The sequence below is a fragment of the Lacerta agilis genome, chromosome 2 (genome assembly GCF_009819535.1).
Source record: "Lacerta agilis isolate rLacAgi1 chromosome 2, rLacAgi1.pri, whole genome shotgun sequence".
NCBI lineage: Eukaryota > Metazoa > Chordata > Lepidosauria > Squamata > Lacertidae > Lacerta > Lacerta agilis.
In genome coordinates this window covers 74,770,169-74,796,054 of record NC_046313.1, presented here as the reverse complement: position 1 = coordinate 74,796,054, position 25,886 = coordinate 74,770,169, and the positions used below count along the sequence as shown (strand labels likewise).

Sequence of the window (25,886 nt, the reverse complement as noted above, 5' to 3'; positions counted from 1 at the left end):
ACATTGGTGTGAGCTTTCGTGTGCATAGCAAGAACAAACTTAGTTGGTCTCTAAGGTGCTACTGGATGGAATTTTATTTTTTTAAATTTTGTTTCTTCTTTCTGTGCAGCATCAGCTTTGGGGTTTTGGTTTTATATGCAGAGAAACAAAAGGCTAGCCACTAGCTGGAACTGACCCAATATTGACCACGGGAGTGGACAAATTACACCTGCCATACCGTGTGAATCTACAGCAGAATAACCTCATCATGATGTGAAAAAACAAATACTGGCTCTTTAAGGGAATGTCCACCTGAAAACCCTCCCTCCCTGCCCCCTTCCCTGCTTCCTTCTCTGTTAGAGGAGTAATTGGATCTCTGATCTGTCATTCTCACCTGCACAGCTAACAAATCCCACCCACTTTCCCATGCCCATTTCAGTGTTTAAGCTCTGCCTTTCACCCATAAGCCTGTGCCAGGTAGAAGACCAGCTGCATTTGCACAAGGAGGAGGCAGAAATCATGCAGCCTTTGGACTCGGAAAGAGGCTTAATCAAAATCAGCCACTGTAAGAGAGACATCTTTTGTTCCTTTGTGCCCAAGCATTGTCCCCTGTGTGGGCAGAGCCTGTTCTACAGGAAACTGGAAGAAGCACCTGTCACTATCCCCAGCCCATTTGTTAATGGGCACAGAGAAAGATGTTCTTTTTTACTTAAACCTACTACAGGAACCTTTCTAAGGTAGGATTTTCTGCTCAACAGTGCTATGTTTAGTATTTATGTTCATTTTGCTTGATTGATTGCTCAGAAAGAAGACATATGAAAGCTACCTTACGATGGATTAGATCAGTCCATCTGCTGCAGTCCACTGATTGGTAGCAATGTTTTCCCAAGATCTGGGGCTAAATTCTCACTCATCCTTGCAATGTGGCAGCAGGATTAGAGGTGCCAAGGAATGAGCAGCATGTAGTGCAGAATGCTGCAGCATGATGACTGATAGGAATGAGATTTTGCCAGCATGATGGTTGTTGTTGTTCAGTCGTGTCCGACTTTTCGTGACCCCATGGACCAGAGCACGCCAGGCACGCCTATCTTTCACTGCCTCCTGCAGTTTGGCCAACAGCATGATGGTACCATTGCTGAAAGATCTATATTGGTTGTCAGTCTGTCACTGGGCCATGTTCAAGGTTCTGCCATTCAAGGCCTTGACTGCTTTGATCTGGGGAACTTGCACTTTTACAAGTGCCATATAATGTCTGCTCTGCCTTTGCAAGGAGTTGATCATTAAATTTGGCAGCACCCTCACTATATTTCAGACATGCACTGAAAAAGTTTTTATTTTAGTAAGCCTACCTGGACATATGATTTAGTTACCTCTATTTGTTTTAGAAGTTCTATGGATTTCATCTGTGTCTTAATAATTATTATTTCATGTATATGTTTCTTAATAGTGGATTTTGGCTGTGTTAACCTACAATTTTATTATGTACACTGCTTAGAGAGTTCTTGGATTAAATGGTTTGTAAAATTTTAAAAATGAAATAATCATGGCACCTTCTGCAGACAAAGCTCTGGTATAGAAATGAGTAAATTCTGCATAATTTACTAAAGTGAGTCAAAATTTATTTTGAAACCAAATTGACGGGTCAGGAGAATTTAGTGATCAACCGTAAACTGCTTTGAGATTTTTTCTTAAAAATATAAAGCGGTATAGAAATGAAAACAAACAACAGCAACCTTTATAGAGTTACAAATCCCACAATCAGTTTAGAGCAGCGTTTCTCAAACTTAGGTCTCCAGCTGTTTTTGAACTACAAATCCCATCATCTCTAGCTATCAGGACCAGCGGTGAGGGATGATGGGAATTGTAGTCTCAAAACAGCTAGAGACCAGAGTTTGGGAAACAGTGATTTAGAGCAAGGGTAGGGAACCTCTTGTGCTTCAGGCCAGATTTGGGCCAACGGGAGTCCTGCTTCAATATATGAGGCCATTTCTTGCAAACTACAACCAACTATCCCACATCTGTGGTCATATGTTGTGCCATGGGACCCACATAGCTGCAAAGGAACAATGGGGAGCTTAAAGGTTCCACATGCCTGGTTTAGAGGAATTATAAAAACTACAGAACGTGGGGTGCAACTTGATGAAAGTATTGATCAATTACCTGCATGAGTTTTAGTTAAGCAATCTATCAATAACATTTGCATTAGGATGAAAATAATTGCCGAAGTTAACTTGTTATTGTGTTGATACCTCTTCTAATATGGTTCTAACTACCTGCAGTTTTTATAAGTGCTTTTTTGTATGCATATTATGTATAATTTGCTGCCAGATTGAGGCAGCCTTTTACTCATTTAGAAGTTTAATTAATTAAATGGAACAGTAATTACATTTGATAAGACTGCAGTCAGTCTTTTCAGGGCAGAGAGAAGGAACAGGACATCTCTCTATATTGCAAAAGTATAGCATTTCCCTCCCCAATACCTGGATTGTTTTCCAACATGAAAAGATATTAAATGTCTTCTTTCAGAGGGTATGATGGAAGTTCTGATCTCCATGTTGGAATAACCAATAATAATGGTAAGAGACATTTGTAATTCACTTTCTAAATTAAGATTCTCTATATATGTCTATTGGTCTCCTTTCCTTCTCTCAGGTTGCTCATCCTTTGCTTATTGCCTACAATGTCTCCCCCTTTAGCCTCCTGGCATTCTGGCCCTTGATTTCTCTTCCTTTCCCAAGATTTCAGGCTCCTTATGTGAACTGCAATCCTTCTATACCACCAATCCCCTTTCCGCTAAGTCTACACAACCATTTTTTCTGGAGAGAGTTCTCATATAAGATTGCCTGTAGCTAGAGCTCTTTTCAGTTGTGCCTAGGGATGTAGGAAGGCATATTTTTTTGTTCCACCTGTATTGGTTTTATGTGGCACTGCTTTGTTTTCTGCCAAAAATGTTACAGTGGTACCTCTGGTTATGTACTTAATTTGTTCCGGAGGTCCGTTCTTAACCTGAAACTGTTCTTAACCTGAAGCACAACTTTAGCTAATGGGACCTTCCGTTGCCGCTGCGCCACCAGAGCACGATTTCTGTTCTTATCCTGAAGCAAAGTTCTTAACTTGAAGCGTTACTTCTGGGTTAGTGGAGTATGTAACCTGAAGCGTATGTAACCTGAGGTACCACTGTACTTGTCTTGCTTTCTGCTGTGGCGAAATTACACAATTTACCGGTAGGTAATTAATTATGCCACTACATTGACATTCATAGGACTACATACTCAGGGTTCACATAACCAAGATTTTTAGAACTACTGTTCAGATGAGCCTGTAAAAGAAATGGGAATGATATTGCAAGTGACAGCAATTAACAGAATGGAATGAATTATACTATTGGTCAACATGTCATAACTAATCCTTGCATTTTGCATTTCTGATTTGTCCTGCTGCTGTGTATTCAGGTTTAGTGTATAATTACAACGAAACTGGAGTTAACATAGCTGAGCATGGATGGGAACAATGTGTACGTGTTCAGCTAGTCCAGCCTGACATGTATGGTCTGCTTAACCAATGGGATACATACCTAGAACAATTCTCTGCAGCAGAAATCTGGCTTCCACACAGGTAAGACGCTCAGACAAATGTGTTTAAAGGCAGCTAAACTAGATAGACATCCTTTGTTTTGGAACTCTGCCTAAGTGGTAACTCCAAGGATCTGATGTAGTCATTTGGAGAAATGGCTTTAGACAAAATTACTCTTGAGGCCTGTATCTTCATTAACCCTTCTTTAACCGTTTCTGTATATTTTGGGCTTAATTGAGAGATTCTGATAGTATGTATTGTATGAACAATACTAGAAGGGAGAGGTGACTCGAGGCATCGCAAGCAGTTCCATGTAACTTTGTAGTGTTATGGTTTTGCAGAATAAATTATCACTGGAATCCCATCCAATTCTCAGTTAAAGCTCATCTGTGCAACCAAATATATCGTTGCTGGCTTTAACTGCTCTTCAAAGTTGTCAGATGTGTTCCATAAGGAACAGGAATTGATTGGAATGTACACGACCGTTTGATACACTGATAAAGAAGAACGGGATGTAAGCATGTACAGAATTGCACATCTGTCAGAAGATGAACCAACAAAACCAAAATTAAATACAGGCAGGTTTCACTGCTTTCATCATTTCTGTCAGCCTCTCTCAACCAGGTGCTCTCCAGCTGCGTTAAACCACCACTCACATCAGCCGCAGTCAGCATAGGCAATTGTCAGAAATGATAGGAGTTGTAGTCCAAAATTTCCAGAGTACCAGAAGGCTAATCTAGGCCTTAGCAACATTTCAGTGTCCATTTTCACTGATCCAATGATTATTAGGATGGATTTCTCTTGGAAGTATATTCCAAATAGTCCCTCAAGTACAGCCTATGGTTTCAGTGTGGAAAACAAAAAGTATTATGTTTGCTTTTCAAGTACTTCTAGTGACAGGAACGTCATTCCTATAAAGGCTTTAGTCAAGCTATTTTTCTGCGACCCAGCATAATCTATACAGTGATGATTACAAATACCAGAAAGCACCAACAAATGGTAAAGACCTGATTACTTACAAGTTCTGGAATTTTGAAAAAAATTAATGTAAACGTAGAATATATTCTCTCTTACTTTAATTGAACAAGAGCTTTGTGCAGGTTTCAAGTAATTCAAGAAGGGACTCATTGGCATCCCCAAGCTATGGAAAAGTTACAGGCAAAGACACTACTCTGAAAATTACAGCACTCTTTTTGCTAAGAGTGTGTGACATAAGAAATGTTGGTGGTGAGAGCATGTGCCTACCATGAGATTTGTAATTTTACTGCAGTTCGGTAAGGAAAGAAAGACATAAATCTTATTTTCTTTATTTAAAAAAACACCATTTTGTTCTGGATCCTAAACAGGCAGTCATAAAATTTGCGGTTGAGCCCATCATCTGTTTTTGTTTTAAGCAAAGCCCACCCAGTAGTATGTTGCCTAAGAATAGGCTGCAAAAGCACTCAGAGCCACTGTCCTTTTAAGAAACCTAAACTTGTATCTCATAAAAATTAACTCAATACATACTTTGAATTTTAGAGAAATAGGTTTTCAAAGTGAGAAACTTACAAAAATATCATACAAGGATGACATTCCCTGGCTTTTTTTTGTATTTTGACCAATTTTAATGAATCAGCACTGTTTTAATAATAATTAGGAACACATTGCAAAGTTAACCTGACTACAGAGTTCCTCAGTTACACTTCAGTTAGCATATGTAAACCACATCCTTCCTTACAGCTCCATATGCCATATATGCTTGTTTTGTTACCCACTGGAGAATCGCAGGACAAGTAGAATCTTGGGCACATGGCAATATGCAAAAAGAGATTAAATGCTATTGCTAAATTCAGCTTTCCAAGAAGAGAAAAATGTAAAGGTGGTAAGAACTGCATCCAAGATAAATTTATGGGTGAACCAAATATAACTGAAGGAAAATTAAGCCTCATACTGAAAGTTAGAACTTTAAATAGAAGGCAGAAGTTTCCACTTGTGTAGTTGTTTTTTTAAAAAAATATGAGGGCAGTGTGATGTAACTCACATGGCACATGTCATGACATGAAAGTTTTGTCTAGGTGGGGTGGGAGGCGATATTAGCATCTGCATCTTTCCATCATTTCCATGTGAACTTTGTATAGACAGAATGAATGTGACTAACCTCAGCAAACATAAGACACTAACCAATGGTGGCTTTGCTCCACCACATCCCCAAGTTCCACCATTTTTTAAACCCTTCCATAAATGATGTTCTGCTGGTGCATGTTTCCATTGGTCAAGGATTGCTCTGGCATAGTGGCCTGCCTGCACCATGATCATAATCTAATAAAATGTTTGTATCACATTGGTTTCTTATGCTCATTTCTGGTTCTCTCTTTAATAGGTATGAAGAACATCTCCATAACTGTTACACCTATGCACTAACATTTATTAACTGTGTGCTTAGTGCCCAAAAGAAGCAGCAAATGAATAAAAGTGAATTTACAGAGAGATTTGTGATTCCACGAACAAGGAAAGCTTCCAAGTATATCACCATCTACAAGGAAATATGCAAGAATGGCTTCTATGCGGTTGACCTTCCTGCTCAGGAGGGCACTGCCATTTGAATTTATAATGAGGGAACTATACAGCAATGGAAGTATAATCCTTATGTTAAAGGCACTTATATTTCTTGTTCCTATCATCTCACAAGAAAACATGAAGCTGGGACTGCAACACATGTATTAAATCATGCTGCACTACTCAGAAGGCGGTCCCACAGAGATTGAGGATTAATCTGAAGTATCCATCAGACTATGGAACATTGAGGCTGTTCCAATAAACTTCTACTTTTCTAAACAATGACATTTGGAAGAATGAAATAAAATAAAGACATTCTCTGCATTCTTGCGTGTTCTGATTTTTCTTTTTTTTTGCATATTGAAAGTAACCTTCAAAATCATTAAATCATTTGCACGTTTACTCTATAGCAATGTTAGTTTATAAAGGTAGAAAACTGAAAACATTCCATCCTAGGTGTGTTTCTGATTCGAAACAAACACGGCAGGTAATTAACCAAACTTTAGCTCAGGGATGGGCAAGGTATAGCTCTACAGATATTGCTGGTCCCCAACACCATGGGCAGTAGTCAGCTGTAGTCCAGCAACCTCTGAAGAGCTATAACTTGCCCATCCCTGAGCTAAAGTTTGGTTAATTAACTGTAGCAGAATGGCTAAAGTTCACAGAAATATCAAGACAAGGTGGACCAAGAACACAAATTTAATGTTCTCCATGGACAAAATAGATTCAGAAGAAGAAGAATCTTATTTGTATCAGCCACTAGCCATTGCAATAAAATAAAATGTACTGAAGACAGGGGTAAAAACTACAGAAAGTACATTTGGGGGGTTCAGAGAATATCTGTCAGTATTCATCTAGGTTTTAATTTAAAAAACAACAACAGTGTGTGTGTGTGTAATTCAACATGCACAGACAGCTCTACAAGAGTAAAACATTTGACATTTTATTTAGTTGTCATATTTCCGTAATCCATTTTATCACAGCTCTTCTTGTTCACTGTGCTCATGGGATGAGACCCACCGGTTTAGAATCAATTCCTAAAAAAAGTCATTGATTATTGACGACTAAAAAGGTATAAATGGAAAAAGTATGTTCACTGATCTTGTCCCTAGTTAACCCAGTATGATTTAACTGTAGCAGAAGTGCTTTTTTTGGCTTTCCAATGGGATAAGGCAGCAGCTCAACGTACATGCATGTCCACCACAGTAGCACTCCCTGTCCCATTCACCTTGTTTATCCTTATCCCTCAATCACTCACACACAACTATTGGGAAAAACAAATAACTTTGGTCTCTATTGTTCTGACACATTTCTAACCCTCACTCAAGAAAGATTTCCTGACTAAATACCAGGAAAACCTTATGGTGGTAAGAGCTGTTCCATAGTGGAACTGACTCCCTCACAGGTGGTTGTTAAGCAGGGGCTGGGTGGCCATCATGGAGATTCCTGCATTGCAGCTGTTTGGACTAGAGGACTCGGGATCCCTCCTAACTGCAATTCTATGATTCTACGTAAGCACACCACCTGTTTTCAGTATGCCAAGAGCTGAGCCATGTACAATATGATTTTGGTGTTTCAAATGTCTTTCCCATATCAGTGAAAGAGGTGTATTATGTGGCATAGTGGGCTGATGTGCAAGATCCAGGAGCCTGAAGTTCCCTTGGGTGTGTCGGATTAGGGACTTCAAATTCTGTGTTTAATTCTGACCGCACTAGAGCATTACTACTTATTACTGCTTTTTCAAGAGTAATTCACCTGCTGCTGAAATGGCATAGAAAGCACATCAATTTAAATAGATGCCTCATCGCTCCTGTAACATCTATAGGAAGGAGCCTCATAAGTTAGGCAAATGATATACTTGTATCTCATTCTGTTCTTTTGAGATATATAATTTAGCCTGAACAAAATAAATTTAAAAATTCCTTCCAGTAGCACCTTGTTGTCGTTCAGTCGTGTCCGACTCTTCATGACCCCATGGACCAGAGCACGCCAGGCACACCTATCCTTCACTGCCTCTCGCAGTTTGGCCAAACTCATGTTAGTAGCTTCGAGAACACTGTCCAACCATCTCATCCTCTGTCGTCCCCTTCTCCTTGTGCCCTCCATCTTTCCCAACATCAGGGTCTTTTCCAGGGAGTCTTCTCTTCTCATGAGGTGGCCCAAGTATTGGAGCCTCAACTTCAGGATCTGTCCTTCTAGTGAGCACTCAGGGCTGATTTCTTTGAGAATGGATAGGTTTGATCTTCTTGCAGTCCATGGGACTCTCAAGAGTCTCCTCCAGCACCATAATTCAAAAGCATCAATTCTTCGGCGATCAGCCTTCTTTATGGTCCAGCTCTCAACTAAGTCTCTAAGATGCTACTGGAAGGAATTTTTTATTTTATTTTGTTTTGACTATGGCAGACCAACACGGCTACCTACCTGTAATTTAGTCTGAATAATCAATTGCTCAACAATTACTCTAACAAACTCAGGCACAAGCAAAAATATTTTTACTCCATTCCCAGATATTAAGCCTAGGTTCTCAAATCAGATTGCCATGTGTGGTATACCCAGCTCTAGTTACTACATTTAAGGTAAAGGTAAAGGGACCCCTGACCATTAGGTCCAGTCGTGGACGACTCTGGGGTTGCGGCGTTCATCTAGCTTTATTGGCCGAGGGAGCCAGCGTACAGCTTCCGGGTCATGTGGCCAGCATGACAAAGCTGCTTTTGGTGAACCAGAGCAGTGCACAGAAACGCCTATTTATCTACTTGCACTTTGACATGCTTTTGAACTGCTAGGTTGGCAAGAGCTGGGGACTGAGCAACGGGAGCTCACCCTGTTGCGGGGATTCAAACCGCCAACCTCCTGATCGGCAAGCCCTAGGCTCTGTGGTTTAACCCACAGTGCCACCTGCGTCCCTAGTTACTACATAGATCTACTGAGTTAGGAAAGGTTCAAATAATATTACAAAATAAAATATTAAAATATTATCTACATTCTATCCAGAGAACTGGATACCTTGAGGCAGTCAGTGACTTTGGAGAACAAATCAGAGCAGGACTTGCATACCTGAACTTTAATTCTTTTGAGACATTCTGGTGATAACATTTCTTTTGCAGTCATATCAGATGGCTGAATCAAGTAGCAGAACATGAGTTCCTGGTGGTTAAAAAAAATCCATTAAAAATGTACGAAATTCATGCCGTGTAAGATTTGCTCTTTACATCTGCAGTGGTAATAAGGCAAAGTGTGCTTTGATGAATATAACGCTGAACGTGGATCAAGGAGATCTGGGTTCAAATTGTCATCCAACCACAATCACATTGGGTGTGGTCTGCAATTGGATGGCTATACACAGGTCACTCGCTTGCTCCCTAATTCTAAGACCAGGGTTCATTTGTGGAAAGCTTCAGTGGACACAATTTGTAGCCCTACCTACAGCAATTCTTCTTGCTGCATTGGGGGAAGCTCCAAAGAGCCTCAAACTCGGAGTTTGTGAAGTGAAATTTCACAAGAAATTGCAGCGATGAGAGACATGACTGTGTGTGTGTATGAGCAACTCTAATCAGAAGTACTAGGCAGAAGTACTTTATCTCTAGTTCTTATCACTCTGTTGCATGTTTCCAGAAAAGTACCCTTCCCAGTGTGTATAATGGGGATTATACCCATTAAAAGAATGCTGTGTAGGACAATAAATAAATAAGTGTGTTCTAGTTAGGTTACTAAAATGTGTAAGGTTTCAGATAAAAAGCTGAGAACTGATAAGCAAGTATTCCATCACATCCCAACTACTAGATAAGTGTTAAAATGGAAATTTGAATGTGCTTCCCTTGAAATATTTAAAGTACTTCCCCTTAAGCTAGAAATTTGAAATTCAGTATGTATGTACACTAACCCCGCAATCTTACTTCCACCTCTCTACTTGGAAATAAGTCCCATTATGTTTTTTGGCCCTTACTTTGAGATAAGTGCACATAGGGCTTAAGACACCTTGATTATTGGAATTGGGCGTTTCTTCTCTCTTCCCTAAAACTTGGGAAGTTCCCTGAACTGTCTCTTATCAGTGGCTAGCACTGAATAAGAAAAGGTGCAGATGGCCCAGAATGTAAGAGTTCCCCATGCAAATACAGTTGTACCTTGGTTTTCGAACAGCTTAGTTCTCGGATGTTTTGGCTCCCAAACGCTGCTAACCAGGAAGTGACTGTTCCGGTTTGTGAACTATTTTTGGAAGCTGAACGTCCGACAGGGCTTCTGATTGGTTGCAGGAGCTTCCTGCAGCCAATCAGAAGCTGCAATTTTGGTTTTCTAAACGTTTTGGTAGTCGAATAGACCTCCAGAACCGATTCTGTTTGACTTCCAAGGTACGACTTTACTTGAAGTGGCCTCGGTGACACTAAGAAACACAGCTGAACCCAGGATAGGTCACACACATGGAGGATCAATCAAATCAAACTGCAATTGATCAGTATCTCATTTATCATATTTATGGCTATACAGTGGTACCTCAGGTTACAGAGGCTTCAGGTTACAGACTCTGCTAACCCAGAAATAGTACCTCAGGTTAAGAACTTTGCTTCAGGATAAGAACAGAAATCGTGCTCTGGTGGTGCAGCGGCAGCAGGAGGCCCCATTAGCTAAAGTGGTACCTCAGGTTAAGAACAGTTTCAGGTTAGGAATGGACCTCCAGAACGAATTAAGTTCTTAACCCGAGGTACCGTGTTTCCCCGAAAATAAGACACTGTCTTATATTTTTTTTCGTCAAGAAAACACACTATGGCTTATTTCCGGGGGATGTCTTATTTTAACTGCTCGTCGGTACGCTGCATAGCTACGCCTATCCAGGCCGCCTTAAGGGAGGTGCCGCGTCACTATGTCTTATTTCCGGGGTATGGCTTATTTTTGGGGAAACACGGTACCACTGTAATTGACAACTTCACATTATCGCTTTTTGTGCCCCAAATGTAGCACCTTTCCTTTGCTTCACAATGCTTTCCCTTGTAGCTTTGAAATGCTTAGCTGATTCTATGTGTTACCTTGGAAACATTTGCTGTAGTCCTGTTCAACCCAGACAAAGACTTCCAGCTGAAAGGTCTGTGTGGTGACCCTTCAAAGTCATTGTTAACTAATTCCACAATGACAGAGTAACTGGAAGACAAAGCAAAGTGAAACTTTTTTAGGGTGCTGGGGGTGAAACTGGCTTTTAAAAACTACGTACAGTCCACTAGTCCTCAGCTAAAATTTACTTAAGTGCTAAAGCTTCACTTTAGCAGAGTGAACAAAAAGAGCAACAAGTGCATTTTTCATACTTTTAAAGGGCACCATTTACCAAAAGTTTCTGCTATTACAAGATACAGCCAGCTTGCAGGCTATTTTACCCAAACTCAAAGCGCCTTTCCAGAGTCACTCTGTTAGATATCTTATGAGTCCACTAAGGAAAACCTGTACTCAAACTTGCTTTGTACCCCAGAGTGCTTATTAAAAATGCCAATCTCCTTTCCTTTCCCAATGCAATCATGTTTCCTTAAGTGCTAATGATGCAAGAATTAAGCATAATACTTAAGCATATCTGCCTGCCTGCCTGCCTGTCTATAATATCCAAATCTGAATGCTATACCTGGCATGGTAAAAAGGAGGACCTTTTCGATACAACACTGCAATGGGAAGAAAAGAAACAAAACAAGCGTTTACTAGAAATATCATGCTTTCTTCATTTTGAATCATATTAATGTAGGACATGTGGCTTTCCCATTACTCAGCTTTGAAAGTCTAAACCATAATATAATAGGATCAGGGTAGTTTGTTTTTATTCTAACCACAGTTGGGATCTGAAGCTGCTCACAATAAATAAAAATCCTAATCAGGTAACTGGGAATAAAGATATTTTTGACTACTTGTACAGTGCCACCTTCAGGAAAAAACCCCCCATACATGTCACTCCAAGTCAACCAGGCAAACATAATGCATAAGGATCTAAAAAGAAGAAGAGGAAGAAGAGTTTGGATTTGATATCCCGCTTTATCACTACCCGAAGGAGTCTCAAAGCGACTAACAATCTCCTTTCCCTTCCTCCCCCCACAACAAACACTCTGTGAGGTGAGTGGGGCTGAGAGACTTCAAAGAAGTGTGACTAGCCCAAGGTCACCCAGCAGCTGCATGTGGAGGAGTGGAGACACGAACCCGGTTCACCAGATTACGAGTCTACCACTCTTAACCACTACACCACACTGATCTATTCAAAGAGATGGGTTAAATCCAGCCTCTGGCTGCTCCCTTGCTTGCCAACAATATTACCAAGGTTGCACCTGCTCCTAGATGAGGTTCTTACGCTAGGAAAACATATGCAGAGGAGGTCACAGCTGCATGCACAGCATTTGGGGATGTAATGTGCAGAGCTATTTACTCAAGAGAGCTGCCAATGGTCCTGGGAACCAAAGCATACTGGCACCACTCAAAAGACTGAATGTGGACCAAGAGGAATCTGGAGCAGCAACTAATGCACCACAGTTGATGCTGCCAAATGATTACCAGAGTAATTAACAGCAAGTTGGTCCCGCAGACTAAAAGAGTAGTGAAACATTCTTTTATTGGGAAAACTAATTGCTTAAAATGTTGCATTATGTTATCATCTTTTGTGTTCAGAGAGGGACAGTGATATAAATATTCTTGCATGCTCAGGCAAGCCAATACTTTGCTGGGTCTGTTCCTCTTAGAAAGGAGGTGGTGAGGGTAGGTTATGGGAGGTAAATCCCCACCAGGACTTGCCCAGGTAAATGGTTGGGGTCTCACTCCCCATGCTCATAGGCCTTAAGGGCAACTGGAAGAGATGAACTGAAGAATGATTGTAAAGAGCTCTGTATAGTAAATGTGCTCCACAAGACAATAAACACCCCCAGGAGATTACCAACTCTTTCTTGCCTATGGTAAAAAGCATTTCCCTCCTACAGATGACAGCAGGCCATCAATTAAACATTTCTTTTAAAAAAATACTGCTGTGTGCACATCTATTATTCAAAAGAGGCAACAAAGAATGGGAACACCAAGACATTAGAGCTCAAGATTCAAGGAAGCTACAGTTAAATGAATGGGCAGCACATCTGCACAAACAAACCAGACAATGAGCAATAGCCTATTTAAGTTGGGGAGCAGGCTGACAAAACTAGGGCTCAAAAATAACTTTCTGCACTGTGAGATGATTAGCTGAGCCAATCCCCCACCCCACAAAACTCCACCAGCTTTCATCACTGCAATATCCATTTCATCACACAGTTCCAGTGTGTGGCCTCTCTTGCGTTCTGCAATCTGCACTAACCATATTTGGTCCAGTGGTCTGTTATCAAATAAGGGGGGAAAATGATATCATAAAGGCTATCTATGGGTCGGTTTGGGTGATAGCAATCTAGTGAACATGTGGAGGGGGGGTGCAAAAGTACCTGCCCACCCCTTTCCAGCACATTTTCTTGCTTCTGCACACCAGTATGAGGATGGCACAGATGAATTATAGCCTGCATGTCTCACATCAAATGCATGCAGGTCAAAATTGGTCCCCAGGTCTTACCTGGGAATTGACTGCACCATCCCCTACTTATGGCCTGTGCTTGCAGGCCGTGAGTTGGAAAACCTGTCCTTGTGGAAATGGGAGGGGACAGTGCATCACCCCATAAAAAGACCTGGATCCGCATTATGGGCACCAGCCTCTGCTGCAAACCATAATCAATGAAAGGAAAATACTCACAGAGATCAGTCCCATATTTCAGGCCAACTTTAGGGACCCATCCTTTACTACGGAAGTAGTGATATGCCATGTATGTAGCCTTAAATTTGGGTTGTGCTTCGCTAAAAACTTCCCATAGCTTCAGAATAGATAAAGGTGCCTAAAAACACAACCAGATGCTTTCCTATAATTACAGTGTACAAAAGCAACCTACTATTATTGGCAGCTAAGTCAAGAATCTTAGCCACTTCTAGAGCAGCGTATTTTATCTTTTATTCAAGTTGGGAGAAGGCACAAAGAGGACAGAAGCCAAATGTGAAGTTTGTCATGCAAGTCTAAGCATAAATGCCATCTAGCTTTTGAACTGTGGTGCAGCTAAAGCAATTAAAACCCCTAGAGCTGTATAGGTTCCAGGGCATATAGTCTAGGGAACTCAGCAGTCAGAAATGGAACACCAAACAGTATACTCAACTGCACAATGCAGAAAGTGTTAGGATAAAGCTTTATTCTCATAGCATTATACAAAATCCTGAGCTCTGTTATACCCACTTAAATGAATGGAACTTACAACACAATGCTATGCATGTTTACAGGGAATTAAAACCCACAGAGTTCAAAGGGCATATGCAACTAATGCAGAATTGTAACCAATGACTGTCTACGTTTATGCAGAGAACATGAGATTATACGAGAAGGAAAAATTGCACACCCATGGTGCAAGTTGCCTTGGAAACTATTACAAAGTGTTTGTTGTTTTATGCTAACGAGCAACACACGCAACAGGTTAACTCACACCCAGCTTACTACTACAGACTAAAGGCACCCAATTGGATCTAGCCACCAATTGGATCTATCCAGGACTCCAACTTTTATTGCCAAGGAATCCAGCAGGTACTTTGCCTCCCTTATGGCATATCTAACTAAACTTGAAGTCCCTAAACACCGAAGGACTTTTACCCTGCCTCGATGTCACGCCCTCCCCATGGCTGTCATTGAAGGTCGATACAGGAAGACTGACTAACCGGGAGACAATGTCCCTGTGACTCAGGAGAAATAGAGACGGTAGAGCATGTCCTTCTCCAGTGCCTGTATTACAGAGACATTCAAATTAGCCTGATTCCCCCACTACTTCTTAAGTACCCAGGGCGCACAGGGCAATTCTATACCTCCCTGCTGCTCTCAGATACCAATCCTGCTACAACATACAGTGTTGCTAGATTCTGCACAGCAGCGCTCAAAATTCGTCGGATGATGACCTGTGCCACAAACCAGATTTAATGAACATAAATCGAGTGCTCCGTGAATTAATAGTTAAAGTCTTTTATAAATCAACCTTTTATGCCCTTCCACACCTGTCCAATCCTCCTATCCCTTCTTTTAGCTTCTTTTAAATTCTTATAGACTTTTATATTCACCTTCTGTTTTAATACCTTTTAGCTTTCTAAAATGCTTTTCAGATTTCAAATGACTGTATCCCACCCTTTTATGCTGGTCTATGACTGTAATAAAGATTTGTATTGTATTGACTAAAGGCACCATCTTACCTCATTGTAAGAAATACTTAAACATCCCAGAGCATAGACCAAGAAAAAAGCCTAAAAAACAAATAAACAGTAATCAGAATTATTTTGTGTATACATTATTACAGAGTACTGGCACCAACATGTTTTGCATAGCAAGGGTAGGGGGGTAAAAAGGGAAGTGGGAAAAGTCAAACAATGCATTTGCCCACAGGAGATCATATTTAAAGACAATCATACTTTTCATCAAATAATAGGAGCTAAGTTCTCATCGTATAGTTAAACCTATGGTTTTCCCAGTAGTAATGTACGGAAGTGAGAGCTGGACCATCAAGAAGGCTGATCACCGAAGAATTGATGCTTTTGAATTATGGTGCTGGAGGAGACTCTTGAGAGTCCCATGGACTGCAAGAAGATCAAACCTATCCATTCTCAAAGAAATCAGCCCTGAGTGCTCACTAGAAGGACAGATCCTGAAGTTGAGGCTCCAGTACTTTGGCCACCTCATGAGAAGAGAAGACTCCCTAGAAAAGACCCTGATGTTGGGAAAGATGGAGGGCACAAGGAGAAGGGGACGACAGAGGATGAGATGGTTGGACAGTGTTCTCGAAGCGACTGGCATGAGTTTGGCCAAACTGCGAGAGGCAGTGAAGGATAGGCGTGCCTGGCGTGCTCTGGTCCATGGGGTCACGAAGAGTCGGGCACGACTGAACGACTGAACAACAACAACAAGTTCTCATCAGTACAAACAGGACTGCTGAAACCTCAAATAATAATAACATAAGCCCTTCCATTTACGCCCAAGGTTGCAGTCATTTACATGCTTGCTTCTGAGTAGACAAACAAAAGATTTTGCTGCATTCCACCTACCCCATGTGCACAATCCTTCAATAATTTCTCCTAAGTAAATTCCACTGAAAACAGAGGAACTGAGCAAGAGCAACAAGATTTATTCAGAATCTTTCGAGAGAGAGAGAGAAAAAAAACCTTCACTAGAATATGACCTTAATTCTTCATGTTGTCAATTGTAGCAACAGAAGGGGAAAGAGCTTAGCCTTGGGATGGAGGCAGTCCTTAAAAGGAAGAAAAATCACCACCTGGAAATGTGTACGCTAGTGCTAGGTAAGAGGAGTGGACTGCTGAAGAAGTTGGGAGGGGGGTTTAAATATGCCAGGGAACAAGTTTTCCAAAATGAAAGGAGAGGTACAAATGATTATTCGTGAAGTGAGGGGGGGCTTGGGTAGTGACGTCCTAAGGACCATCAAGGAATGCCTGGGACTCTGGAGGAATCAAAAAGGACCTGCAACAGCCTTAGCAGCTACCACAGTTTATCAGAATTATGAGCCATATTAAATATGAATCCAACTGGAAGGAAGTGGTGGGCAATATCATGTGGCTGCTCTAGTGACACCCCCCAGTAGAACAAATACACCTGGAAAGGCCAATCACGTCATAATTTTGCAAGACTGAATTTATAATTTTTCCTCTTCCAAAATTTATCCACATTTTCTTAAAAACAAAAACCATGCAAATACCTTTTAAAAAGTTATATATTTACATTGGCAAATTACTAAGTATGACAGTCTTCCAAACTTACCTCTTCTAGACTGAGCTGCAAATATTCCAAGATCCTAAATGGATTCCTTCTGCACACTAACCTTTCTTTTTTGATTAACTGCAAGGAAAGTAGCAAACAAAGACAGTCACAACTCAAGATACTTTGTATTCCTTTTCTCCTATAAAATCTCTTTCTGCCATGCCTATTCATTCCTGAAAAAAAAATCTCTCTCTATTTAGCACACCTCATTTGATGGCATTGGCTTATCTTCTCCCATGTCCCAATGTGCCACGGGCAGGAGAACCTTAGAACTGAAATTCCAAGATTCACAAGTTACTTGTTAAACTGACCTGTTACTACTGCATAAATGCCATAATGGCTTTCAAATGACACCTTGCTGATGCAGATCAGCTGAGTGATTTCTTTCAGTAGACAGGGATAAATGATGACACCTACTGCTTATGTCAGATACATGTCGCTGAAAGGGCAAAATGTCATTTTAATAATCTGTTAACAAAAGTTGCCCCTCCAAAAACAGCAATGGGCTAATTTGTTACCTTACATGTGATTTCTTACCTCTTTTTTCAGACATAAATTTGTGTCTTCTTCTCCTCCTTCTTCTTCTTGAATTAACACATACTCATAGTCTTGATTAATACAATCTTCTGGCTTGCAGTTGTGATGCACACCGACTGGGCACAGTTTTGCCAAGTGTCTTTTAGCTAAAGGTTTAGATTCTGCTACATCTGATTCATTAGAGTCATTCTTGGCTAGCGGGTCAAAAAATGGATCACCTTCCAGGCCAGCTACTTTATCACCATTTGTTTCAGAAGAAGTCGCTACATGCTTTGACTCATCCTCAGCCGTCTCCATTTTGATGGTCTCCTCAGACTCACTATTTCGCTCAACTTCTCTCAGATTAACGGGCTGGGTATAATTCAGAATGGCTGCATCAACTGTGAAGTCATCCAGCCCTTGCTCCCGCATGAGGCTTTTAGTCCATTCTACATGACGCTGGTACCTGGAATAAAATAAGGAAACACAAAAGTTTTGCAGTAGCCAGCTTATTAATTATACCTCAAATTTATTTGTTTGTTTTGCAGGCAAAATTATTTATTTATTTTTAATTCTGCCCCCCATTTCTCACTTTCGGAATGCTAGTACTTAAATCAGGGGTTGCCAACCTTTCCAGGGCATGAGGACACACTTGCAAATGGGAGAAACTGTTTTTAGCACCACATAAGACGTCCCGCAACCAAACACACACCAAGACCTTTGCTGTTGGCTACACAATAATGCTTCTTTTGCGCTTAATTTCAGCGGGGGGGGGGGGCCTCCCTGCAAGCCCATGGGCACCCTCAAGCACCACATTAGCCACCCCTGACAAACTTCAATTTCACTATTGATTATTATAATTATTAAGTTTGTATACTGCCCTATGCCCATAGGTCTCAGGGCAGTTCACAGCACAAAACGACAATATAGAAAACACAAAAGTACATAAGAAAAAATAAGAACAAAAACAAACCAATAACACCCCCCTCCCTTCCACAACAGATTTAAAAGGGCATCGGATATCAACCAGCCGAAGGCCTGGTTAAAGAGGAACAGTTCAAGCTTCAGACACAGCAAAAAAAAAAAAAGGGGGGGGGAGCTGCACTTACTTTTTTGATGAGATTATCGGCATGTTTAACCCGACATCTGCAATAAAAACAGAATTGTTAGCTGTTGATTCTGCACAAATATTCAAAGTATTGGAAAGTTAACACACAGGGCAACCCAAACCCCGGCTGGAAGCAGCAAGGTGGAATGGATCAGCACCACCACATCAAAGTCCTGCTGCTTTCACCTGCCTTTCTGGGCAGAAGGTTGGAAGGAGATTTCCCTTTTTTGTGCACCAGCTTAGGCTGGCATAACTGAGGGAACAAAGAATGGGACCCCTCAGGAAATCCATACCATTTTAGATTTAGCCCTGGTAGCTTTCTGTCAGGAAACCCCCCTCGCCCAGGCAGGTAGCATTCCCGGGTCATTTGCGATACAGGGAACCACCATCCCCGGTGCGCAGTTCGTCGTCTTCCTCAAGCAGAGGAAGTGACCGATCCTCTAGTGGGGAGGGGGAGATGGAAGCAAGAAGTCGGGGCAGGGGCTGTGGCAGTGGCAACGTCGGAGAGCCTCAGCACCAAGCAGGAAGTGGGGGACAGGGACCTTTTCCCGCGCCCCGTTTTTGCAGGGAGGAAGGACGTGGAAGGGGGAGGCGGGGGTTCAGGATCCTGCGCCTCTTATGTTGGACTAAAAACCGGAAACGGACATTCCCGGACTCTGCAGAGGGGTGAGCTGGACGTCTTTACTGTTACTCCACTGTAAATATCTGCACAATAAAGAACTTAGTTTGTAGAAGTTCGGAGTCAGCCTGTTTCCTCAGGAGCAACCACTGAGAGTCCTTACACTTTCCATTCACTAGGGTGAAACTTGGGTAGCCGTTGTGGCACAGCCTCGCTCCCTGCCCCATCATCAGCGCTTATCTCCACTAGTGGAAGTGATGGAGAGACACATATGGGCCATTTTATCTCCCCTGTTCCCACCTCCCCAAGCTATCTATGTGGAAAGGGGGATAGCGTTGTACTGACACCATTTGGATTTTGCTTCAAATAATGCATACCTGCAGAAAAATGTGTCTGTCTTTCTGGCCACCCTCTCTGCATAAGAGGAATCCAAACAACATTTGCTGCAATATTGTGTCTGCAAATGCTGTTTTCCAGGCCCTTAAGGGTTTGAGGACCAAAAGGGTTCATTATGCACACTTTATGCCTTTAATTCAGTTTCAGACTAGCTTACCTTGCCACTTAGCAACCAACATAGGATCTGAAATATTGTATTCCGGCCGACTTCTGGAAAGAATACCTTTCCCAAAAAATCCCTAGAAAAATGTGACATCTGTGTTACCAACAGTTCCACAGTTGTGCATTTGATATTCTTTGTGTTATTGATCACACACACTGCCGTATCTTTTTAAACTAGAAAGCTTCCAGCATGCATGAAAGTCAGTCAATAAACACAAGCTCTCTAAGCGCAGTTACTCTGATACTGAAGACAAGTTATCCTCTATGTAGTGTGGAGAAAAAGCATTAGGAAAAGGTTTTCTCCTCCTCTCATAACACAGGAACTTGTGGACTTCCAATGAAGCTGAGTGTTGGAAGATTCAGGACAGGCAAAATAAACATGCATATAATGCATAAAAGCTATGGAATTCATTCCCACAAAATGTACTGAGGGCCTCCAGCGGGGATGGCTTTAAAAGAGAAGCCCACACTAGCAAGTTTCTATGAAACACACAATCCAGTACAGTATAGTGCTCATGAATATAAACCTTATTTTGCTGTTGATGCCTTCTCAACCATTCCAGATAGAATTACAGGACCCATGTGATTATTTGACTGATTTGCCCCTCCCTACCTCACGCCTTCACACACACACACACACACACACACATACTAGATTGACAATTATTTGGTTCGGAATGTTAATTACATTTTTAAAAATCCATTGTGTTGCCAACCAAAGTGAATCTTTTCAATGTCAGAAGCGTCATGCATTAGACAGATAAACAAAACAGTCAAGAATACCATACTATATAGGTGTTCTATATCTTCAGGATTCTTCACAATTACATTGTTATTTATAATTTCAGCCTGGCATATTTTGTAATCTCTTCCGTAAATTCCCTCTCCGGTGGAAGAAATAGGAAACGGAGAATTATATGATTCATATACTCTTCTCTTCCTTCTTGGGGGATGGAAAATTGCTTCTGCCATTTTGTATTATCCTTCTACTTTAACAACAGTCATCTAAGGACAAAGAACAGAAAGGGAAGGAAAACTTGTGAAATATTTTTTAGAGTCAGACACTTATTGGGTATACTTGATGAAACATTAAAGTAACATTCTTTCCCTTGAACTGGTCAGAACAATTGATTTCAGTGGCATAAAAGCAGGACACCAACTCAAACTCTTTCTGGAAATATATATACAGGTACTCATGCCTTGATTCTCAAACATACACAGTAACTCATGGGATTCATGGTCTTAATATTCCTGCAGAAACAGCCTCCTCCCATCTGTTATTCCAGATTAACGCAAGACAATTTACTGGGGTTACTTCTTGGTGAGCAGCGAGGTAGTACTTGGCCTTGTAAACAATTCACCTTGAGTTACAGAGGCCAAAAAGGCTTAACACATTGGAAGACGATAAGAGTTGGAATACTGAAAGGGTAGAAATATGAAGGTAGTATTTTATCAGGAACTCAAAGTACTAAAACCAAACAAAATTACAACACACATATTCAGGAGAGACTCTGGGAATGTTTACACTCTCTTCTGTACCAAGTGTCTTAACTCATTTTCTTGAGCTTTCTTTGTGTATTCATTTAGCTGTTTTTACACTGAAAAATACTTTCTGGCATGGGGTACCTTGATAGTTTTTCTCAACAGGGACTGGCAGTCCCCAAAAGTGGTGGTATTTTAAGCTCCATCTCCAGCCTTGCCTTTACCCACACCCACAAAAAGATGTTATCACACAAAGAGAGCTTTTGGGTAAAGTACATTTTGGCATGCTGCATAAAGAATTACTGTCTTCCATTATTTCCCCCTCCCTGAATGATTAGCTGGAGACACACTTCTTTGGGTGCCAATGCCTCCACCATCACCAATTGGGGCACGACAGACCATCACCAATTGGGGCACGACTCTCTGCACATTCACAGTTCCTTTCCCTTAACTGCGGCATTCCTCCCCCCCCCCCCCAAAAGAGGCAGTTCTTGCTAGCCCCCTTGCTGCACTGAGGGTTCCCCCTCCACACTTTTTACAGCCTTTTCAAACACAGTGGGTGTGAAACGGGAGTTTGCACAGCCAAGCCCCAGTTCTGCCACGCGACTAAGAGACAAATGGGAGGGAGAAAAAGCTCTTGACAGCTCCCGGCACAAAGCTCGCAGCAAGCTGGCTGGCTAGCTCTTCTTCCCTCTTGCAAAGAAGGTTAACCAAAGCACCTCTCTGGCCACCAGGAGCGAACTTAACCCGAGTAGCGGAAACGACGGAAGCGGCTCTTCCCCCGCCGCACGTGCAGAAAGGGCTCCTCCGCCTCGAAAGGAGGAAAGGCCTCTCGCTTCCAAAGAGGTAAAAAATAAAACCGAGCGCACCATGTAACCATCACTTCCGGTTCTTACTCGCGTCGTCCATATGCGAAGCAAGGGGCAGAAGAGATGCAGCCATAAATTCAGACTTTAAATGGTCATCATCACCATGCTTAACTAGGCAGTGCTGCTCAATGAGTGAGTCTCTCTCTCTCTCTCTCTCTTTGTTCCTGCCTATGTCCTGCCCTAGAAAGAAAGCCTCTAACGTTCAGGGGTGTCAACCTTCCCGTCGTTTTTCGGTTCTTGCGCTAATCCCCGCTATCGTTTCCCCGCATATGGCAGACTCTACACGCTGCGATTGGGAACCGGAGGTCTACATTAAAGGAACGTCGTAACGTTGGTTCGTTGCGTTTTTATGGGCTGCGGCAATACTGTAGGGCGAATCGAAAACTACGCAGCCAATCGGCAACGCGTAAGGAAGGCGGGAGTTGGGGAAAGAAAACGCATGCGCTGTGTAATCTTTCTCCCTTCGTGCTGGGAAGGTTAAGAAATCGGAACTCCTCCCACTTCCTCGGTTGGAAGTTGATTCCCAAGCGCTGGGGGCGGGGGAGCACCCTGGGAAGGGGCGCCACTTGGTGCCTGAAGACTGTAGGCTGCAGCCCCAGCGCCTATTCACCTGAGAATAAGCCCCCGTTGAAGTGAGTGGGGTTTGCGTCTGAGAAGTGTGGGATTCTGTTGCAGATTATTCCGAAGTGCCCCAGACTGTGCAAATCCTGCACATGCCTGCCATGTGGGCTTTGCTTCCGCATGAGTGTAGATAGGATAGCGTGTCTGCTCTTAAGAAGTGGATGTAAAAGAATGGCAGCACCAGTGTTCATGCCCCTCTTCTCTCCCCGCTTCCTCTTGTTCCGTGGTAGAAGTGGCAGACCTTATTTTTTAAAGGTGGCAGCTAAGTTAAGAATCCTCGATTTTCCACATCAACCTGTTCTCTAAGGTGCTACTGGAAAGAATTTTCTATTTTGTTTCGACTATGGCAGACCAACACGGCTACCCACCTGTAACTGGTTAAGGAACGATTTGCAGTGTAGGGCAAAATGAGGGCAGGTTTAAAGGTATTTGAAAAACAAAACCAGTACTTCTTACATTTGCTTATTGGAGGAATCTTATTATCTGTTATTATTATCTATTATCTGTTCATAACAATAGTACAAGTAATCTTAAAACCCTGCTAATGTATTAACATGTGTACATTGCTTCTGTAAATATGCAATAAACATCTTCCATGCTTACTTAAATTTGTTGTCGTCTCTTCCTCTTAGTTTCATAGTCAATTCTGCTTGATAAACTTTGTCATCCCCCTGTTCCAACCATAGAGATCTAGATATCGTTGATGATATGTAACTCCACTATCCCTACCATTTTAAAGCTAATTTTTGAGGGGAGCTTTATTTTTTATTTTTTAAATAGCATATTTGGTCACATCCACACCACATATTTAAAGCACCCAGCTTCCCCAAAATAATCATGGGAACTATATTGTTGGGGGGATGGAATAGGCTGCATGCCCGAGGCCCTTCTAATTCCTGGATCCAACAAGGATTCAATGGCTCGAATAGCCCAACAAATTTCTTAGTAATGGCTCAAGTCACGTGTAGGTCATTAAGATAGCAAAGGAAGTGGCTATGTGACAGAAAGCAAATTGTTAGATCCCGCTCCCTTAACTGTCTGTTAGTTAGAAATACAAAAGCCAGAGTTGTGTGTGAGAGCTAGAAGCAGGCTGGGCAGCTGAGAGCCACAGCCATGCCTGATTTCTGCTGTAATCCAAGATTTGGGTATGGGAATGTTAATGTTGTGAGCCACCCCACCATAGGCTCAGGTTGTATATAGGTGTGAATAAACCATATATCCTAAAGATCACAGTTTCCACTGTCCCTCATTCAAAGGAAACCGAACCCTGGGTCATTGACTGGAACTCCTAGAATCTCGCACTGCTTGGAGATTGGGATGGCATGCAACAGTAATTTACCTCTCACAGAGCTTCAGTTCCTAGCATCTTTAATAAACTACAGTTCCCAGGATTATTTGGGAGGTAAGCCATGTGGCTTTAAATGTGTGATGTGAATATGACCTGCATCGCTCTAAAACCCTGAAAAACAGTAGTTATACTTACCACTTTGGCAATTTATGAATCCGTAAAACTTAAAAAAGCAAAGGCTTTCAAAATGGATGGGGGAGGGAAGGGGAAAGGAAATGAAGACATGGCTTTTCTCTCTCTAACCCTGAAGTAGCCATACTAATAACAACTAGCTATTTTCAGAGAATGGGATAATCATTCTGAATAGGTGTCAGGATTGCTGTCCTACAGGTCAGAGCTACCCTTTTCCCTATTGTTGAAATGCCTTGGAAAATGGTAAGCTGGAGTTGTTCTAGATACAGTAAATTTAGCAATTTAATCTGATTTTGTAAGTGCTAAAATGTTAAGTGCCCATTTGTTGCTGGAAATAGACATGTGTCAACAAATTCAGTTTAGGCTGACAGCAGTTCACTGACCTCTATGCCATGAGTTTTCTTCCTTCCAAAGTAATAAAGCCATTGTCAAGGGTAATTACATTCCCCTGCAGAACTGTCAATGGCAGAAGGCATAAAATATGAATTTACTTATCCAGCTCACATTTGACAATAGTTTAACTTCCCCATAGTTTTATTGCAGTGGGCTATAGAAATATGTGCACTGAATTGGACTGAGAATGAGAATAGGTTGTTTTTAACTTAAACAGAGTGGACAAAACATGTCAACAACTACATGTCTAAATAGCTTATGTGAACGAAAATGTTTTAAACAGGTGCCAAAAACAGTACAGCAAAGGAGCATATTTAAAATGTCAATAGGCAGGGAGTTCCAAAGTGTAGATTCTATACCTTATGTATAGTTTATATGCCTAAATATCTCAGCCCATAACTACAGAGTCCTCAGGAAGGCTTACAACATTGCACAATAATTTCAACATCCACAAAAACAAACCCTAAAAAATTAGAATCATAATTTGAGCAGCAAATAAAATGGCCTCAATTATTGAAATTTAGTCCGGTTCACTGTCTCCTGCCCCAAAATTTCTGATGGAATAAAAAAGTTTTTATCAGTTTCCTAAAAGCAGTGTTAGAGCTGGTCTACTAAGCATCACTGGAACAGAGTTCCTATGATCACCTGGAGCAAAGTTGTTAAGGGCTTTTATGGTTAAAACCAGCACTTTAAATTATGCTGCACTACAACTGAACTGGGAGCTGCTGCTGTTATTTCAGCATAGCTTTGTCCTGTGATTGGTTAACTGCGGCTAATAAATGGGCGTCTGCATTTGGCATTGAATCTCTCTTTGCACATCTCTGAGATGAGTATTAAAAATAATAATTCTGCAGCATTGATCTGTTTTGCAGGGCAGTTACATATATTTTGTTAGAACATTATTAACCACATGCTGCATTGATCTGTTTTGCAGGGCGGTTCTTAAATAGCACAAGACTTTCTGTCCTTCAAGCAATGCTATAATAACCACCACACCCTGCTTATCCACTAAGCCAATGAGGAAAAAAACAAGCAATCAAAGCCTCCCAGCAGCAAATCAATTCTCAATACTGTATTGTCAATACGTTGCCTGTAATAATAGGTGGAGCCACTAGATGTCCACATTTTAGCAAATTTTGTTAGAAGGCTCTGAATTAAGACTGCATTTTCCTGCAGAGCCGTTCCAACGTTTTATAGCCGGCTGAAAATGTCAACACAAGGCGAGGCATGCCAAGTTATTTATTAATGAATGGCATTAAATATCACACAAAACTCCAGGAATAGCCTCAATCTGATTACACCTGTAAAACCAGCAACATCAAAGGAATGTTTGATTCTTG

At 41.5% G+C, this 25,886-nt stretch overlaps 2 protein-coding genes across 7 annotated transcripts; one reads left to right on the top strand and one right to left on the bottom strand.

Moving 5' to 3' along the window:
• The first annotated feature begins 149 nt into the window (after nt 1-149).
• MKRN2OS (MKRN2 opposite strand) lies at nt 150-6,413 on the top strand. 2 transcript variants are annotated; one of them, XR_004426003.1, is made up of 5 exons: nt 150-716; nt 2,506-2,555; nt 3,432-3,594; nt 4,641-4,826; nt 5,912-6,040. XR_004426003.1 is itself a non-coding variant. In XM_033140798.1 (4 exons), the coding sequence occupies exons 1-4, from the start codon at nt 406-408 to the stop codon at nt 6,132-6,134; spliced, it is 747 nt and encodes a 248-aa protein (XP_032996689.1). In that variant the 5' UTR covers nt 159-405; the 3' UTR covers nt 6,135-6,413. The 2 variants fall into 2 exon arrangements, 1 of the variants encoding a protein (XP_032996689.1); XM_033140798.1 differs by lacking the exon at nt 4,641-4,826 and having other exon boundaries at nt 159-716; nt 5,912-6,413.
• Nucleotides 6,414-6,770: 357 nt separating this feature from the next.
• On the bottom strand, nt 6,771-22,004 carry TSEN2 (tRNA splicing endonuclease subunit 2). Of its 5 annotated transcripts, none has more exons than XM_033140792.1 (12): nt 21,903-22,004; nt 20,485-20,706; nt 19,697-19,778; nt 18,526-18,562; nt 17,438-17,882; nt 16,901-16,978; nt 15,328-15,378; nt 13,805-13,943; nt 11,687-11,723; nt 11,106-11,217; nt 9,142-9,231; nt 6,771-7,124 (listed from the first exon to the last, which is right to left on the bottom strand). In XM_033140792.1, exons 2-12 carry the CDS (start codon nt 20,671-20,673, stop codon nt 7,065-7,067), a joined length of 1,320 nt encoding a protein of 439 aa, XP_032996683.1. In that variant the 5' UTR covers nt 20,674-20,706; nt 21,903-22,004; the 3' UTR covers nt 6,771-7,064. The 5 variants fall into 5 exon arrangements, with proteins under 5 accessions (XP_032996683.1, XP_032996686.1, XP_032996685.1 ...); XM_033140795.1 differs by having other exon boundaries at nt 20,530-20,706; XM_033140794.1 differs by lacking the exon at nt 21,903-22,004 and adding an exon at nt 21,328-21,559.
• Between the last annotated feature and the right edge of the window lie 3,882 nt (nt 22,005-25,886).